We start from the raw sequence: 20,327 nt of genomic DNA on the forward strand, positions 1-20,327 counted from the left end.
ACAAGTCAGAAACACAGTTGATATAGATTATCCCAGATGGCACATATCATTGAATTATTTATTTTTAAATGAATAACTACAGAACTACATCCATGGGAAGTATTTATAGTGCACACAGTTCTTTGAAAGAGCTCCCCAGCTTGGCAGTCTGTCACATGCACGAAGCACATGGTGATTAAACCCAGAGTCAGAGGCAGTAATTGCAGTAATTGCAAGTTACATCCCTTCAGGAGGTTACACCAGAGCTGCTATCGGGGCATCGGCTCTCTTTTAGCAGAGACACTAAAGGTACAAGTAGCAGATCAGACAAAGTTCCCAGCTTAAGTTCAGATTAATATAGTTTCACTACCTAAAATGAACATTTTCTTCTCAACATTCTTCTTTGCTTCTCTGGCATTCTTGCCAGCCAGAACTTCTAAAGTAGTTACTAAAAATAAGGTTCTGAGTGTCAGTGTTCTGTTCAAGTATGAGATCTGTAAGCTAAGCCAGACTGTCATCCTTCACTGTGTTACACTTGGCTTTTGGACACAGTTTTCTTTTCTAAGAGTAAAAACACCCAGAGTGAGATTTTTACTTTCTTTAATTTAAAGATTGTATTACAGAAAAGTTTAAGTAAGGAATCCTTATAAGGATTAACTCTTGACACAATATATTGCCAAGATACAGTGTAGCTGCAAGGGCTCCAGGTGAACCTTCATATAAGTTGCTTTCTTACATACACAGTCGCTGAACAACATAAATTGTATTCCCCATCTGCAAGAGAAGACAGTGGTATTGAACAGTCCTTTCAGCAGTGTGTTCTGGTTTTCCCAAATTAGAAACACGCCGTATTAAAACTGTAAAATCCTACTACACAGAAAGGTGATAGAGATGAACTTTCTAAAGATTGCAACTGATGAAACATTAAAATGAAAACTAAGGAGTGTTGATTATGTAAAATGGTTTCTCTTTTACTGGCAGGTCAAATATACTAAGGGACATACAAATCTTTTGATAATCTAATTCCAGATGAACTCAAAACACTGAAGAAACATACACAGGCTAAGAGAATTCAATACTGTTCCAAGGCACTTACTGAATCTCCATGACCAGATGAAAACCAGAACAAATCAGGTCTGACAATTAAACAGTATATAATATAAAAATAACCTTTTGCTTACAATTTACAAAATGCATTACAATCTTTATCTCTGCTAACCTGCAATTCTGGCTGTGTGTGTCCAGCAATTTTTGTAAAAAACCCCAGAAACTATTTTCTAAAACTTCAGGGCAAATAACTTACAAATAAGGTACACAAAAATTTAGATCATGCAGAGATTTCTTACATCTTCTGTTAATATTTTATGATTGCAACTTTATCAAATTATATACTTACTTGCCCTGTACATATACAAAATAATGCATACATGGTAATCAAATGTTAGCAAAAAGTAGTCCATAAACACAATCTGTCAAAAGTATTACTATATTAACATATGTCTACAAGCAGCGTGTAACAGGGTTAAAAGACATTAAGGCAATAATACTTGAAGTTACAAAATAAATCATATGTAATACTTTCTCCTAAGTGTAGTAAGGCAGGTAGATGGCCCCAGCAAAAGGTTGTAATACTGGAATCCACTGTTGTGAACCATGTGTCAGGCTTTGCGTGGGATGCACTGCAAGGATGTACCATTGATAGTTAGATCTACACTGCTCTGTTAGTCGCCCCCCAGGAAAGTGGAACACTATTTCTCTAGTTCAGTGGCACTTGAGTTTTCCAGTATAATTTATTGATAGTATGTCCATTGGTTCTTGGATCATGTCCATTCTGAGGGTGGCTCTCTTGGTCCCCTGGGCTTTGCACAGCGGTTACCAAAACCTGAGGAAAGAAATGTATTTGATACTTCTGTCTGCTGGGACAGCACAGGCTCACAAAGGCTGGCAGCAGTCAGAAGATCACTAAGACATGGCTTCAGCTCTTACAGAATACATTTACTCTCAGGGCTAGAAAACAACTTTGTAATACAAGGAATTCTGAAGGCACTCTGGCCGTAGGAAATAGAAATGTGAAGAATTTGTATTATATTATAGTTCGGTACTTAAACCTCACTGGAAAGTACTTTTCATTAAATACAGTATTACAGCCTTTATTATATTATTTTTCCCTCCTTCTCTGCATACCTAGGCTGTTATCAGGTATTATTTCTGGAAGTTTTCAAAAACGCGTAAAACTTTACAAAAATTATGATCCATTTGACAAATTCTGTATTTTTTACACTTCAGCTTTTTTTCAAAGTGAAGAATTATTTAATCATTTATTCTGGGGAAAACTTCTTCAGCACTGCTGAAGAGACCAGGCAGCTTATTTGTCTGGGTTCTGCATCTCAGTGCGTTGAAGAGTGGCAGCAGTAGCAGCTATCCAAACCAGTACTGACAGTGAATCCCCTGTTGAAGTCATCTAGTGATTATATTTTAAAAGAATTGTAATTACCAATATCTGTTACTTCTGCAGGAAATTCTGAAATTTGACCTCTTGTGTCAGTGGAACCAGAGAAAGCAATCTGAGGTAAAGTGTCAGTTGGTGTTTTGTTGCTTCGTTCAGGACGATCTAGAAAACACACAGACCCCTCACTGTAACATCCACTTAGTCACCACTGTGGCAAGGCCACTTGTCATGACAGCCCAGAAAACAACTGGCAGCAAATATCATTTACAAAAATAAAGCTTTGAAAGACAATTTCTCATTTCCTAAAAGTGAAACTTGAAAATTGTTTATGAAGTAAATATTCAGTGACAGCAACATATTCCTGCTTTCCATATCTGGATTATTTTGTATTAGTTTGTATGGATAGCTGAAATCCCACATAGCATCTATTTATAGCAAAAGCTCACAGTGCCATTTAATACAGCAACATAAAGTCTTCAGTTCATGTTCTTTCTAAACTAAAGGTGCTTAGACATCATAGATAACAATATATTTAGTATAATACAAGTATACTTAGATACCTTCAGAGCAAACACCAAGTTCAGGCAAATTTTTGTTCAGTAGGAAAAAAGTATTTTGAAAAAAAAAATTTAGAAAAGCTTCCACCACTTACCAGGTAGTATAGGTGAAGTTGTTTTCAAACCCTGTTAATGAGAGATATATAAAATAATTACACAAACCACTTCCAGAAAGTTAAAAGAAACACAGAAATTTAAGATTATGAAAACATCACCAAAATCATATAACTTTCATGGAAATGGTAATTTACCTCGACATTTTTTACTTGACTCAACACTGAAAAAATGCTACAGTAGTTAGTATAAGAATTTACTATTAAAACCCTAGCATTTAATAAAAATTTGAAAACATGACACTGCAACTTATTTAGGTAGGTTTGTTTTCACACTATATTTACAGTCCCTGAAAATTCACATCTATCTTTTCTGTCATATTTTTAAGTGAGATACTGGGAGCACATGAAAAAAAGGGACAAATGTAAAAAGGACTTATATGCTTTTAAAGTTTTGTCAGTTGTTGATGCAGGATGACTGTGAGCTGGATGAGAGAAAAGTGAAATCTGATGGGCAAAAATGGTTTGTTTAAAATAAATATGGACATAAGGGAAAACCATTTTCAGGCAGCAAAACAGGTTGCCCATTAAAAGTGTCCATCCATCCCTGGAGGTTCTCAAGACCCAGCTGGAAAAATCCCTCGTTAGTCTGGAGTGAGGCCCTGCAGAAGTTTAGATGAGAGACTGCTGTTCTCTTCCAGTTTGAATTGGGCTAAGATCTATTTAAGGGCAGACAGCAAGCTCCCTAAAAGCAGCATATTTACACTCTTAAGGCCATAGTTTAACATATATTTTGGAGTACTCCTTTTAAAAACATTGCTGACCTTAGAAAAACAGATCATTTTCTTGGAAAGAAAACATACTTTTCATGTCAATTCAGCAGCTCAGGCAGAGGAAAACCTGGCCAGTTGTTGATGACCAACAGCTGCAACTTCTCACAAGTATGGATTTTACTTTTTGTTGTAGGTCCCAACCAGACCAGGAATGAGTGATGAGTACAGACTTGTCTGCTGCACTTACTGGGGAGGCTGTGTGCTCAGGCAGGTGCTGGTCACGCAGCACGCTCCACTCCGACTGCGCAGCCACAGCTGGCTTCAGCAAGGGCGTGCCTAGGGAGAATTACATCAGCTCAACACACTTCACATCTCCTCATGATCAGGCATTAGTACACAGCATTAGAAATGTGCTCTAAACTTTTTTTTTTAGATTACATGCCTGTAAAACCAGAAAAATTTCTTTACATGAAAAGTGCTCCAAAAAAGGCAAAATGCCACAATCTAACTCAAAGCACAAGAGTACAGTGCTTGCATTATGGATGTTCATTTTGTTCCTTTGGGGGTTCCTAATCAACCTTCCTTTTCAAGGACAATTTAGAACTTCTGTTACATCAGCTGGGCAGTGATAGTATGTATTTTTCAGATCTCCTAAGTAAACATACAAGTCAGGACAGCCACACCTGTCCTTACTAACATTGTGCAAAAAGACAAAATAAAAGTGGTTTTAGTGATTCCAGTTCTGGAGAGAGATTTTTAAAGAAAACAGCTTTGTTCCTTGTGCGGTCACAGAAAAGCAACAGGTCCATGATATCCAAAGAAAGGATCACTTCGACTCTGAACTACCTATGCTTATGTGCTCAAAGAACACATTTACAAAACTTCAGCGTTTTCCTGCTGAAAATATTTAGATTTGGGCCCAATTTTTTTTTTTTATTTCAAAATGGCACTAAACAAAGTCTCAGTAAATAATTATATCATTTTAGGTTTTTTGGAAGGTACCAAGCATAAACCTAATTTATCACTTCATTTCAATTCATCTGTTTTGTGTTCTGCCATTATTAGCTTGATGAATGAACTATGACAATAGGAGCACATCATCTGTAAGTGTCAGCTTTCTCTTGCAGTTACCCTTTTGACACAAAGAGTGAACTAGATTAAACTTGACTAACTGGGCTTGTTCACTCCATGCAGTGCAGAATGAAGTGTCATCATCTTTCCTTTGCCCAAGAAAGGGGATCAGATAAACACTGTTCATGTGCATACTCACTCCCTACCTGGGAGCAGTAGCAAACTAAAATAGCTGGGAAATTCCCTAACCATACTGCATTTCCCCACTGTATCATCTCATTTCCATACCCTTCAGACTGAAAACCAGCTCTACTACTATTGAAGCCCCCAATTACTTAAATATCATAAACACCATATTTAGTCAGAAAATGAAAAATAATTTCTCTGTGTTCAAGGGTGTGGAAAAGTTAAATCCCAAAATAAGCCATTGCACATGCTAGATTTCATTCAATTTTACAATTGTTCCAACAGACTAACCAAAAATCAGGGGTACTCAAATACAATACTGACAAGCTCTTCACATTTTATCTCCAATTACCACCAAACATCAAAAACTCACTCTGTTCACTTGCTAATACAAACGATTCTGGTGTTCTTTCTGGGAGCGGGGGAGAGGAATCTTCACTAGCATCAGCATCTAAATCAAATATGACATTTAGATAAGTTAAAATACATAGATTTTTCTCCTAGTCTTTTAGAAGTTGATTTTTTCATATATGTGATAATCCTAAACTTGGTATAGTATCTAAAGCAAACGAAAAATTTGCTCTAAGTATTATAAAACATTTTGGTTTACCACACTAACACTGTGGAGCAACTTCATCTAACAACAATAACTTCACATTAAGGGCATAGGATCAGTTTGTGTGTTATGCAAGCAAGAAAACAAAAACATTTTCAGTCTAAATAATTCAGAGGAAAAAAACCCTAAGTAATTCAAATGAATACTTTTTGTTCATTCTTTCAAGTCTCAGTTTTGCTTACCAAATCCATGTTGAGCCCACTGGCTCCCACACCACTGACATGGTTAAACAGCCTGGTGCAAGGTTTACTGGGCCAAAGGGCAAACAGGAGCCAGAGGAGACGGCTACTGTTGGTGCCAGTACCACATCCTGTCCCCAGCCTGTCCCCTCTCACCTCCCAGGAGTGCACTAACACGAGCTATTCTGGCAGCAAAAGCCTGCTCTGACCTGCTAAGAAATTTGGAGTAGTAATTAAAGGTTTAAAGCAATTTAAAGTAGCTGCTGCCATAAGAAATCTCCTCTGACAACTGTACTCTGCGCAGGATTCAAAAATACAACATTTCAACTAATAAAGACGTGAAGCTTGAGCTGCCAGCATCCCCAGCTGCTCCAGGGACAGAATTCCATCAAGTTCTACAAGCCATCATCTTCCAAGTGACTTCTGAGACCTGCTCCATCTCAAGTTTACATACAGCACAAGAAAACCTTCATTATCAGAAAGAGCCTCTATAAAACCATCAAATAAAGTCACCATGGATCTGCACTAACTGAAAGTGAGTTTTTAGGGTTTTGTTTAGGTGTTGTTTCTAGTTTATTGTTCTCTTTGTTTTTTTCCTTTTACCTCAGGGTACAACTACTTTTCACTTCATTTGAATGAAAAGGAGGATTTAAGTGTGTGGTAAGATCATGCACAGCAGCAGTTATGGTTAGGCAATTAGGGTGCTGCTAAGTTCACAGACAAGTTTCACTGGTGATTGCAGCCACATTCCCAGCTGCAGACAGAAGAGTCCTGAGCCAGTATGAAAATGAGAAAGCCACTGTAAACAGGGTTTAGGATCACTGGTGCAAAGCAATCTAACCCTATATTCTTGAGTCCCAGAGGGATTACAAGACCTACAACCAGAATGTAAAATGGGAAGTGTTCATGATCAAACAGGGAACAGATACACCCTTATTAACATGAGATAAATGATAAGAAAAATTACTGTTAGAATTTTAATAAATTCCTGTGAAATGATCAACATACCAGCAGCAAAGGGCTGTACTGTTATTTCAAGACGTTTCTGATACACAGTTACATGAAACAAATTCTAGAGTGACATTTCTCCAATTCTTTATCATATTTATGACATATCACTTATTTTATTTGCATGTTCTTACAGCATCTACATAGTGAGATGCACAGAGAGGTGATAATTTCCAAACAGTGACAAACAATGATTGCTCTGGGAAAGCAGAAAAAATTCTGCCTAAAAGGAAAAATACAATAGCCTGCAAATCTATAAAACAAATCCAAGAACTGCTTGCAAAGTTGAAATAACTATGACAAAAGGGCTTTGTCAGCTCTGCAGCGCATCTTTTAAGTCACAGTGTTAAAAATATACAGGTATGTGCAAGTATTGTCCTGTGTTTACACAATCTAAACCAAAATCTATAGATCTATGGGTACATATCAATATCTATAGCTCTACATCAAGATCTACAGAAATAGATTGTTTTTAAGGCTGCAAAACAGTTCACATCTCTGGATATACGACTTTTGGTGAACATTCAGTTCACAAAGCCAGTACTTGCAATTCAGCTGGTTCTGCATCTTGCATCATACACTGAGCCCCATTTCACTTCAGAAGGTCATGAAGTCTGCACAGCCTCCTGAGGTGAGGCCATCACTGTAAGCAACTCCAAGCACAGGAGTCTGAGCTGGATCCAGAAGTTCATGTTCTTCCTTCAGCTCCACAGCCTCACTTCTTGTTTTGTTGGGCTTTGCACAAGCAGTTGCCAAGGCCTAATCTCTTCTTCCCTGCTCTATCCTCCATCTGCTCTAAGTGTGCCAGCCTGACTGAAATGTGCACTTGCATATTATGGGACTCTTTTGCCTTCAATAAGTGATGTTCTAACTTGCAAACTTTTGCAAAAAAAAACCAAACCTCAAAGTAGTAAAATATAAAAAGCCACTAAATAAATTTCAAAGTGCTAATAAAGCATAACTTGGATTTTCAGATGAACAGCTGTATTAGCTTGTCACCCCCAGCCATGTACAGAAAAAGAGGAAAGCACAGCTAAATATTTACAACACTATTAAAATGCAGAAGCCAAATCATGAGCAACTTCAAAGAGCAACGCAGTGAATGAGGTTACATCTACATTTTTAGGAACAGCACATCAACCAATAAGCATGAAATTGTTATGTATTTGCACAAGCCTGTTGAAAATGCTTTGACTAGTCAACCCCCAATTATTATAAACACTTCCATGAAACTGGGCATAGAGAAAAAATATGCACCAAATAATAACACAGAAACCTACAATCACATACAAACCTACAGGAATGCATTATAAATAAAACATTAAACAAATGCTCACAACAAAGCTCACAGTACAGCTTTTGAAGCAGCTAATCATGGTCCATAGCACTTTATACCAAAAACAGCTCACATGCAAATTGAAAGCTGTCAGGAAAAGACCTGTGCCCTCTCTGAAGCTGCCATACTGCACTGATCAAATTTACATTTAGAAAATTGTATTGAAAAGAAATTTATGTTGTCCAACTCTACAGATGCAGCTAGATAAAGAGCAGCACTTGTGAACCTCAGTGAAACCTACCTTTGCCATCTTCAGAACATGTTACAGCTGTTAAGTCTTGCCTAGCAATAGACATTGGCAGTACTTTTCTGGCAGAAATGTTTTCAGTATTAGTGGCAGCAGAGACTGTGGCACTTGCGGTTGACACGTTGGACGCGCTTTTGCTCATGGCTCTGTCGAAGTCCACCTCATCCGTGTCAGAATCATCTGCATGGAGAGGATTAGTAAAGCAGAGGGGTGCTCGAACAGAAAGAGGAGTATGGTCAACAGTATCACTGGAAGGATGTTCAGCTGGGCTGTTTGAGGCTAGAGAGAGAGTTTTAACACCGTGACACAAGGTGTCTGAAGACAGCTCTTCAGACAGGGACGTGCGCTGTGCATTGTCAGGCCCTTGTAGTGACCACGTGGCGTGTCCCTTTTCTGTCAGAGGCAGACGATCCGGCCTGGGTGGGGCATCAGACACCTGCTGGCCCTGCAGACTTTCTGGTGAAGGTATTAAGGCTGTGTTAGACTGTGGCACGCTGTATTCCACACATGAGTTTTGAGGAGCATCTACAAATGAATCCCCTGAAATCTGTTCCTGTGGCTTAAAGCTCTTCTCAGTTACACAGGATGACACAGGCTTAATTTTAATTGCATGTCCCCTGTTCAAGAGGGAGTTCCCATCGAAGCTGCGTGGTCCCTCCTGCAGAGGGACCTTCTTGATCTCAAAACTCAAGTTGCGCTCCAGCCTCTTCTCCGTGTGTTCGCTGGGTTCGTTCTTCCCTGAATGTTCTGTGGATTTATTATAATTCTCGTTGAGGTCTGTTGAATGCTCTGATGAAACCATGTGCAAAACTGGCTTTGGATGGTATCTGTCATTGTCCTGCCACACTGTAGTGACTGTTGGATAAGCTGATGGGGGAGATGGTGTTAGGATTGGTGGTACTGGCTGAGGCTCTGGAGGCTGCAAGATTTCTTCTTTAGCATCTCCTTCTACAAGGCAACTGCAAAACAACCAAGACACAATTATCTAAATTTTCTGGATTTTGACAAGATTTTAGCTGTCTATCCATCTGCCACTGCAGTAGTTAATGCTGTAACACCAGTATCAAACTCCACACAGAGTTTCCATTGCACACAGAAAACGATTATAGAATATGACTAGTGGGGTAGGCAAGAATTAAGTCAACACACTCAAAATGTCTTTCAGAATATCACAAGCACATTCATTCAGGCCACAACTAATCCTCACTAATAGTTCAAAGATTGCTCACATCCTTTCCCAGAAGCATTTTGCAAAGACATTGCAAGATAGGCCCTCTTGTGGCAGCATTTCACTACTTTTTTCTTTAAGTGGCTCTGAGAAACTTGACATATGGAATTCAAATTTCAATAAAGCCTAGAAAGATTTCTTTAAAAAAAAAAATCCTTACAGCCCACTTAACATTGAATGTCTTCCTTCAATTTAATTTTCTGCAAATGCTCAAGAGTTTTATTATGTTTGTGTATTTGATAGTCTCGGCTTAGTTGCAAACCAAATTTAGCTGACATGAGGTATATACAACATAAAAAATATTTCCAGTAGAATTTATGATTCAAATTACAGTGCATATTAGTGAGACCACAGCACTTGTAATTGCAGTTCATCTCAAGATACTTAAAAGGAGAAGTTCTTCAAGCATGTGGGGTCAGATTAGATGCAGAGTTGTTGACGACAAATGCTTAGCACAACTGATGAAGGCATTTTAGAATGTTCATTCCTTTAAAAATCCAGGATGACCCACCAACCTCAAGAGATGGGCCCATGAGAACATCATCAGGTTCAACAAAGCCAAGTGCAAAGTGCTGCACCTGGGCTGGGGCCACCCCTGGCATCCATACAGACTGGGGGTTGAACAGACTGGGAGCAGCCCCGGAGAAGGACTTGGGGGGCTGGTGGAGGAGAAGCTGGACATGACCCAGCAGTGTGCAGAAACCAACCCACAGTCCAAAAACCAACCATGTCCTGGGCTGCATCCAAAGCAGCATGGCCAGCACATGGAAGGAAAGAATTCTACTTTGCCCTAACGAGACCTCCAGCTTAAGAAGGACAAGATTGTGCAAGAACTCTGTCTACAAGAGAAAGGACAGGCTGTCATTATTTGTCTGCATGCCCCGTAATGAGCAAAATCAAAGTACTACTTCGGCTTCCTTGCTTCCAAACCATGCCTAAGAAGGACTCAGCAAGTGCAAATTCTTGAGACTATTGTGACATATAGGAAAAAACCCAAAACAAAAAAAGCCCAAAGACTGTTTCATAATGGAGTCTTGTAGGGAAGTAAAAGCATACCTGACTTGGGACAGGCCACAGCATGTGTTTCATCCTTGTGACTTTGTTAGCAACAAGCCATAGCAGAATGGGTTGTAGAACTAAAATCTTTATACAAGAGATTCCATGCTAAAGAGAACCATTTGGATTCTCAGTTTGTGAAAATCCTAACCCCCTGAAGTACTACAACAGCTTCCAAACTATCTTCTACAAGTTCCTGTATTTTTGTATCTGGAAAACCCGAGGTCCCCTTGCAGTCCTGGTTGATCCCTTCCAATCTCTGCCTGACCCCTCTCACAAAGAGTTGGGCCTCACATTCCTTCTCTTCCTCTCCTCCCTGCACTTGTATATTGCTGTTTTTCTTTACATTAAAACAGAAGAAATACAAAGTACATCAAAGCAATTGAACTGAAGTAACTTGGAAACTCTTGCCTCCAGTTGTTGAAAAATGAATAAGCTTGAGAATAAGTTGTTTGCCTGAATTAGTAAAGACAGGAAACAGGGGGACGTTAGTCTCATTCCAATTGAATACACACTAAGGACAAGAGAATTCCCTCCTCTTGGATTTCTCTCCTCTGTTCCAAATGGGGAGAGGAACACAGGGAGGGAGACAGTGAGTGCACTTGCACAAATGTTTACATGCCCCCTTTTACCAGCAGTGGTGCTCACTAGTAATCTCCACTAAATCCTCCTACTGAAAATCATGGTTTTCCCTTATTGACCTGATTTTCCTGACCCAGAGTTATTTGTAATCAGCAAAACTAATTCCTTATCTGGCACAGACCTAACATTACTCATTACAATTAGCTAAAGCAACAAATTAGCATTAAACTAGATATAACAAGGATATAGGTCCACAATACCAGTCAAAATTCATTAAGTTCTTCACCAATTACTGGTCAATAAAATCACTCTACCCTTTGATCCACTGGCAAACAGAGCCTCACACTTATTCAAACAGTTCCCTTAGATGAATCCATAGAACCGATGATACAGGAAATGCTGCACAAATCAGCAGCCCAAAAGTTGATTAAACAACTTCCTCCTACACATCTCAACAGAACTACTACAGTGTTCCCCATTACATTTGAAGTTAAATGTCACTTCTTTCTTAGATGAGAGCTTACAGTGAAGAAATGAGAAATTATTTGTCAAAAATCATTCTTTGCCTTATCAATATTGAAGGATATCTGTGCTCAGCAATTGAGATGTCCAAATAGCAGTCTAATGTATTTTTTATCTTTAAATTAGGAAATAAATCCCAATAGGCAACATTTTTCCATTTTACTGATATTTTTAATATCACTATTTCACATGTTCTGCATTGCAAATAATGTTTCTGTTCATTTTCACGCAGCAGAAATATTAGGATATTAACACATTCAGAAGATCTCTGGTAGTAGTTTTTTTCTAAAAGTCTTGTGAATCTTGGGCATTTTGGGCTGCTGCATAATGCTGTCTTTGGGCATGTCCTTCAGCAGCTGTGCTCCACAGACATTTCTGCCCCCAGAGGCAGAAAATTATCTGAAAATGAGCTACAAATACTGTTGAAAACAACAGGAGACAGTAAGACCAGATTGATTTAAAATACCAGGAAACTCACCTAAAGCTCATCAAAGAGGATATTGAGACAGAAAAGAGTCAGAGAACCAAAGAAAGCCAGGCCATTCAAGTAAGAGAAGAAAGCTTCCCTGTATTGCACCTTTAAATAAACACAGGCTTGCAAAACCTCACAGTGTGATAAAAAAATAGAAAGCTTTGTCATGACTCAGCCTCCAAGCGCCTCTTGAGACACAACTGCTCCTGATTATCTCAGAATGCCACTGCCTTGGCACTTCCTCATTTACAGCTGGACATGGAATTTCCCTGGGAGATCAAGGCAGCTTTTTCATACACTCTTATTGCCACACAGCTGATGCAGTGCCCTAGTGCCAGTGGCTTCTCAGGTGTCAGGTAAACCATGAATTAGGCAAAAACACCTTTTTAAAATTATTTGTCATAGTTACAATTACACACAATTTGCCAAAAGTACTAGAATTGGTTAAAAAAAAAAAAAGCCTTCCCACAGCTTTCAACCAAAAATGTATACATGAAAAAAGGCATTTATTGCTTTCTCTGCAATACATAACTTTTTAGAATGTTTTAGAATCTAATCCATTCTACTCCTAATGGAAAAGAGCTACATTACTAAAACTGCACACAATGGGTTCAGATTTAAATGAAACTTGGCCAGTGTTCAAAAGAAAAAAAGCCTTAAGTAATCCATGGTTATTCTATGCAGCATACTGTAGGGTATTTCAAATAAAAGAGAGTGATGCCAAGGTCATGGAATGCAGCTGATATGAACAGCCAAAAATAGATACCAAGCTCTACATCCTCCCTCATAATTAAAATAGGAAAATTAAACTCAACATAAGCAGGCTGAAGCTAGACAACCACACTATTCTACTTCAGCATGTTGCAAAAGCACTACAAATAATTTATATAAAAGTACAATGAATTAATAAAAATAACCAGCTGGTGAATTTATCTCTTAAAATTTACCTAACAAGGCTCTTTAGTTTTTCAATTGTGGCATACAAGTTAGACAGTTACTAAGAAGGAACACCCATCAATGAGTTTTGTCTTAGCTTTGCAGGAGACAGAGATAGTTTGCAGGGCTTGAAATGAACCAGAATAACACATAACCCTGGAAAGGTATTTACTATCATTAGACTGAAGTTGGAACAGAATCTGATGAGAAGTTAAACTGCTACAGTATTTCACCTTTTCACCTTCAGACAGCAGCACACAGCTCTTCATTACACTGCATACAAAAAAGCTGCTAAATCATCTTTGCTTTTTATGAGTTTATGTCTAAGTTTATGCTTTGATTTCAAACTGCATTTGAACTTGAAAAGAACTTTTTGTAACCAAGCCTGACTAAAATAAACCACTTCTTTCCCCTATACTTTAGAATCAACTACTAAGCACACAAATATTTCACAGACTGATACTCAAAAGTATTAAGATGCTCCCTCTGAATTCTGACACAATCACCTAAAATCAAGTACAGTCTTAAACTGTAAACTTAAAACTTAAGTTTTGTGCAGTCTCATAGCTAACAAAGTTAAACCTTACTTATGCCCTCTTCCTACCTTAACCTGAAAATAATGCAAACATATCTAACAAAGACTTTCCATGCCCTCAAGTCCTCTAAAGGGAGGTGACTTCCACAAGAAGTGATGATCAACTGCCAAGCCAAGCAATTTCTAGGATAAGGTGCTGGTGTATGCACTAATGAGTTGTTCTTGTTTACCTCTGTAATAATCAAGGAGTAATATTAGACTTTTTTTTATGTTGACATCAAATGGAGAGAGACATTAAGCTAAATTACTACACTCACAAGCAAATTTAATTACATTAAAGCATTACATGGTGATAAAAGATTGGAAGGCAATACAATTCCAAACCTCTGCAAAACAAGCACAGCTAGATGCTTCATGGCAACCTAAGTAAACAAGGTACCAATTTAATACCAACATAATAACGATATCCTAAAGATACTTCTAACTTCCAAGAAGACAAAAAAGCAGCCTAGAAAGTATCACTACATGCCCAGGCCAAAGCAAGTACTAAAATGATTAACTATACCTCTCTCTGAGTAAGCTTCCTACCTGGCATGGTAAAAGTGTTTAGTGACATCTCATCCTTAGCACAGACAAGAGCTACATGGTATTAACTGCACTTTCAGAAGAAGAGATCCTAAAGTCTAAAGATGATCCTGAGATGTTTTCATTAGAACATTACAAACAGAACAAGAGAGAATGAGAAAGCCAACTTCACAGAAAAATTGTGCCATCACCCGAGTGGTTCTCCAGTGGAAGGGGCTGCAGAGATGTCATCATCTCATCCAGCAGACTTGGGGCTGTCTATGATACTAACAGGTATCATAGACATTATTGTCTAAGCAAACATGGCTTAGTCCAGTAACAATATGGAAAACAAGCATCGTGAGGCCAAGAAAAAAAAATCTCAATTTTTTTCCTCCTCACTCAGGATCACCTCAGGCAAATTCACCTGAAACCAAGCTCGCCCAATGTACTCTGCACTGTCAGTCCCTATAACCCTTCTTGCTTTAGAAAAAGCAAATGTTAAACCTTCCCTTAAAAAATGCAGCTTGATTTACTAAATACACATTATAAAGCCATGTACAACATAGGTTATAAAGAATTTTAAAGCCTTATTTCTTTTCAAAAATAGTAGCTTCAGCAATTTGCTTGTAACTTCTTCCAAGACAGAGCATTTAAAACTCAAGTACACATTTGGCTGGCAACCTAAAAATGTTTCCTTGCGCATATGGGAATTAAATTAAAATGTTTCCCTGATTCTGCTCTCCCATCCTCTCCAGGAAAAGGATGTTAATCTATGCCAAAACATCCACAATACACAAAACCTGGCTCTATGTCCTGACTGAATCAGGCTGTAGATTTGTAAAATTACCCCCCACATCAAGAAAAAATCATGCTCATTAGTGGGTATTTTGAGCAGATATGACTAATAGCAAATAAAGTCTTTCCTCAGAAGCATCTTCCAGGAGGAGTTTAATTAATTGTTTTTAAAAAATAATCTCCATTTTAGAAAGACAACAACTTTGTTAAAAGCTTCCATTTATTCACCTCTAAGAAATCAATCTGCCTGCCACTGCTGGCAGATGGGAAAGTATGATTTTATAGAAACAGGCCCAAAAAAACCCCAGGCTTTAAGGAGAGATTAAAAGATTTTAACTTAATGCAGCAAGTAAACAACAATGCAGCGCACATAAGACAGATGTGTGCTTAAACATTAATTAAGTGAATTATACATATGTCAATATTACATTAATATATAAAAATGATAATAACTAAGGTACACCTGAGATTATTTCAAGGAACACTAGGAAGGAAATAATCTCTTGGACAGAAATCAGATTTCTAAACTCAGTGATGAAGTTCCAAGAGCTTGGAAGTCATCATGAACACAGGGTAACTGACTCCTTTGTCATCATCTTAATCTACATAATTGAATACAATGACATTACCATCAATCTGAACGAGGTAAAAAATACATTGCCTACATAGCACCAACCATGGAATTTGTTTGTAAAAAGCCCTAACCTACTTCCACCTCTTTCTTTATTTTAAAGGAACTATATTTTACTTCGCCTAAATGTTACCCAAGAACATCACCTGGCTGGTGGTTGCTTGGTTTGACAACTTTAGGAAACCCAAGTGCTCACCTTATGTCTGTTTAACTACAGGCAATGTAAGACAGGCAAGATCACCTGCCAAAGGCCACTACAAGCTCTGCACAACCAGCTGGGGGCCTTGGACACCTCGCTCAGGGAATTGCTTCTTTAGCTGTCTTAACACTTGGGTTGGGTACCCATTTTAGACTGATCAATCTGTTAGTTCAGATTTACTTTTGGCTTCTGTGAAGCTGTGCCTAGGCATTTTTAAGAGGTAGAGAAGATTTTCCTCTGCTGAATGAAAGGATTGGTGAGACCAGTTCTTCTCAATAATAACAGCATTTGGTTGCCATACTCTAGTCTAAAGCAGGATTTGTCTGAGATTTTTCTAGAGTAAATGAGGATGTTTCATTATGGTTTTGTCTCCAAAAAGGAGGGTTCAGTCATTATTTGAGGCTATTTGAGGTTTGTTTTGCTACTATCACCTAGCACAATTAAAACACAAGTAGATCTAACAATTCTGACTAGTAAACATGTCTATGCACAGATAATTATTGCAAGGTTGGTATATTTAAACACAGGCTTCACAAAAATATTGTAGCTTACATTTAGAGTCAATTATAAGACTTCTATTTGCATTATATATATTTCTATTTATAAACACAACACATTCATCTTAAGTCTTTATGGTATCAGTAGCTTAATTCTACTTTTTATTCATCTTTCAACCCAAAATATTAGAGGATTACAGTTAACTACCTGCGGGTCCTTGGAGGCTTTGGTGGAGGAGAATCCTGTTTCTCAGCATCTGAAGAACTGACAGCATTTTCTGTATTATTTTCATCCTGATTAAAAGAAAAAAAGGTATTTTTACTCATGGTTGTAAAGCTGATATATAGAATATTTGAACTGTGAGGCCCAAAGATCTGTAATGACACTTGGCAGTAACATATAACAATATGACCTATTTTTGTCTGTCATATAGAGACCACTTAGAAAACTCTCTTCTAAATGTAAAAAATTATTTTTCACCTTGTATATCCAACTTCAAATTTTTCTGACTGAAGATTTTGGTCGGCTTGGCATTGAACAATCCACTAGAGAAAATACTCAAAAGCTGATAGTTTTTAGTAAGCAAGCTCTTGTACACCCTCCCAATTATTCACCTTGAATAATTAAATGAATAATTGGATAATAAAGCATTTCTTTTCCAGTCAGTCTAATTATTTTCACTTGTACAATCACTCCAATGAAGATAAGAATAATCTAGAGTGTTGTAAGAAAATGAGAAAGGTCTTACTCACTTGTCTCCTAATGCATTGATCTAAAACACTTTTGAATATCTCCCATTTGTGTACAGGGAAGTTTAATTTACTCAGCAAAGCATGAAGATTTTAATTTCCCTTTGGGACCATAAACATAAAAGATATTTTTATATGTATGTATTTATAAATCCATACACACTTACACATACATACATGTAAAATACTATTGTGTGTTAACCCTGGCAGGCAGCTGAGCCCTACAAGAGCCACTCTCTCTCATTGCTCCACTCCAGCCCTGGAGGGGAAACAGGAATGGCAGGAAAACTCATGGGTCAAGACAAAATTGTTTAGCAGGCAAAGGAGAAGTGGGAGAAGATAAAAAGAAATCAAACAAGGAGTGCAAAAGCAATCACTCATAACCTTCCAGAGGTGGGCCTTTGCCAATTCCTGACAGTGCAAACACTGTTCAGCAATAGCTGCAGCATTAGCTACCAACAACCAGCAGCACTGTTTTCACCACAGATCTAAAACACAGCACCCCAAGAGTGGCTCTCAACACTATTTAACTACAACCCAGCCCCTAAGCAAAAATAGGGAAAAAACCATGATTAAAAATCAAAGTAGATCGTGCAACAGTCTAAAGCTGACATACCATTTCCAAACATGTGCCACAGCCAAAGACCCAACAAAACCAATGAGGACCTTAGTGTTATCTTAACTTTAATGCTTATTTTACCTAAAGACTGTTTTTGCAGGAGTTCTCTTTTGGAAAGCAATCTTTAAAAAGAACAACAAATATCCCAAATCTGTGTAATACATTTCAAAGCCCAATACCATATTCAGGCAACAGGGTCTGCTATGCCAGCCTACCTGCTGAGACTGTGGATACAGACTGACCTCCTTCAGTCTTACAGAACAAAAGGGAATTCCCTGTTAAATTTCTGCTTCAGGTGTGATAGTTGCATTTGAATTCAGTGAGCAATTTTTGCTTTGGAAGATAAACTACAAGTTGCCTCAACAGTTAACTAACTTCACCTAAATTTAGATGAATTATTTACATGTTTTTAACTTCCATTAATTGTCTTAAAAGTTACCATACTGCTGCTGGCTACTGTAAAGAGCCTATCATCAAATTCTATTCCTCAGTGTACTAAGTGGAGCTTTACCTGTGAAGGAAAAAATTAACTGTTTTGATCTTTCTTACTCTTTTTCCCTAGCAGCCCCCATTAACTTGCTGTCAAATATAATATTGCACAAGTACTCCAGCAGAAATACCCTATTGTTCCTTAATGAATGCATGGTGTTAGCCCTTTCAGGGAAATTGCACAGGGAGTTCATTGTCCTGTTGACCACTAGCTGTAACTATCAGGGTTTTTTGGAGTAAGATTCAATTAGTAGATAAAAGCCACTCACATTTAAATGAACACCACTGAAGCTCCCACTGCAGTCAATCAAGGTTGTTTGGTTTTATACAATCAAAGAACAGTTTCTGTAGGAAGGGCCCTTCAAAGGCCATTTAATCCACACCTTCCTGCAATGATCAGGGACATCTTTAAAAAGATCAAGTTACTCAGAGCCCTGTCCAAGCTGGCCTTGGCTGTTGTCAGGAATGCCAGGATGGGGCATCTACAGCCTCTCTGGGCAAGCTGTTCCAGCGTTTCATCACAAAACATTTCTTCTTGCAATCTAGTCTGAAATTAAAACCATTATCCTTTGTCCTACAGCAACAGGCCCTGATAAAAAAATCTGTCCCCATCTCTCTTATGAGCCCCCTGGAAGGACTGCAAGGCTACAATAAGGTCTCCCTGGGGCCTTCTTTTCTCCAGGCTGAGCAACTACAACCCTCTCAATGTGTTCATCTCCGTGTCCCTCCTCTGGACTCACTCCAACACGTCCCTCCAGCAGGGGACCCCAGTGCTGGAGGCAGCACCCAAGGTGGGGTCTCAGGCATGGAGCAGAGGGGCAGAATCACCTCCCTTCACCTCTGCCCATGCTGCTTTGGATGCAACTAATGACTGGGGGAAAATATGAAAGTGCATCGTTTTGGGTTTTTTTAATTAGTATGTCTATAGTGGTATGCACCCAGATTTAGGGTCCTCAGCACTGGAAACATTACCATGGGACATGAACATCCAGCCCCTCTACCAGCTTCTCTCAAAAATGTAAAAAAGGATTTCCTCCTTTTTGACATCAAGTTATGAATGACCATACAGATCACTTTGCCTTTAACAAATATGGACATTAATTTTATTGCCTCATTCAGGGAAAGGACCATGCTCAAGCTTGATGCCAAAGATGCTGAGGCTCCCAGTATTCAACAATAAACTCTGTTTCCTGCTCAATGGTTGTGTCATGTTCCTCCCCACTTCCCCCAGTTGTGCAATGCAAACTCTGAATCTCTCCCTTATGTATTTGTTACTATGGATAGCACTGGGTGCATTGGTATTGTACTAAAAAGGCTCCCCTTACTCATAAGTACTGACAACCAAAGCTAGAAAAGAATGCATCCTAAACAACTGCGTCCTGAGAACAGAGTGGGCTGCTGGCCTTGCTTCAGCACTGCAGCCCATGCCAGTTTCACAAGGCAGAAAGATACTAGAAAGAGAGAGACTCCACAAGAGTTCCTCCCCTCACCGCCAACCTCTCCATCCTACAGCAGATCAGAAAAGTCTCCCAGTTCAGTTTTACTGGCACAGAAGCTTTCAGGAACACATTTCTTATTTATGCACTCGGTTTTCTAAAGGGTATTGGCAAGGGAAAGGGTGTGCCTGTTGGCTCTAGACTAACTTGTCCAGAAAACAAACCAGCAGCTGCATCCCTGTCCTTCTATGTTTGTAAAGTGAAGTGTTTGTGAACAGAATGTTTCCTGAGATATGCTTTTCTCACAGGCAGAAGAAAAAGCTTACTAAAAAAGCTAACATATGTCAAAGCTTTTTAAAACTCCATGTATACAGTAAGAAGCAGTTTCTAGTTGAGACAGGCAGAAGTAGCTGAAAGGGCACTGCCATTTTTGTTACCGGTAACAAAAAGTTTGTATAAGCCTTAAAAAATGTATATAAACTCAAATGTCCAAGGCACATGCACAACCACAGAGTTTACAAAAACAATTCCTTGAAAAAGAAACATTTAAACTCCCAAA

The 20,327-nt window shown here is 38.5% G+C and overlaps 1 protein-coding gene across 2 annotated transcripts in view; it reads right to left on the reverse strand.

Moving 5' to 3' along the window:
- Positions 1 to 562: 562 nt before the first annotated feature.
- Positions 563 to 20,327, reverse strand: part of PTPN12 (protein tyrosine phosphatase non-receptor type 12) — a 69,286-nt gene continuing 49,521 nt past the window's right edge. Inside the window, exons 12-18 of one of the 2 annotated variants that reach the window (XM_064421921.1) lie at positions 16,683 to 16,768; positions 8,449 to 9,413; positions 5,442 to 5,519; positions 4,059 to 4,147; positions 3,081 to 3,111; positions 2,474 to 2,590; positions 563 to 1,861 (exon numbers count right to left, since the gene is read on the reverse strand). In XM_064421921.1, the coding sequence (XP_064277991.1) occupies positions 1,800 to 1,861; positions 2,474 to 2,590; positions 3,081 to 3,111; positions 4,059 to 4,147; positions 5,442 to 5,519; positions 8,449 to 9,413; positions 16,683 to 16,768 (1,428 nt within the window). In that variant the 3' untranslated portion in view covers positions 563 to 1,799. The remainder of the gene's footprint in view (positions 1,862 to 2,473; positions 2,591 to 3,080; positions 3,112 to 4,058; positions 4,148 to 5,441; positions 5,520 to 8,448; positions 9,414 to 16,682; positions 16,769 to 20,327) is intronic. The other variant, XM_064421920.1, reaches the window with a different exon arrangement.

The sequence above is a fragment of the Passer domesticus genome, chromosome 5 (assembly GCF_036417665.1).
Source record: "Passer domesticus isolate bPasDom1 chromosome 5, bPasDom1.hap1, whole genome shotgun sequence".
NCBI classification, from domain to species: Eukaryota; Metazoa; Chordata; class Aves; order Passeriformes; family Passeridae; genus Passer; species Passer domesticus.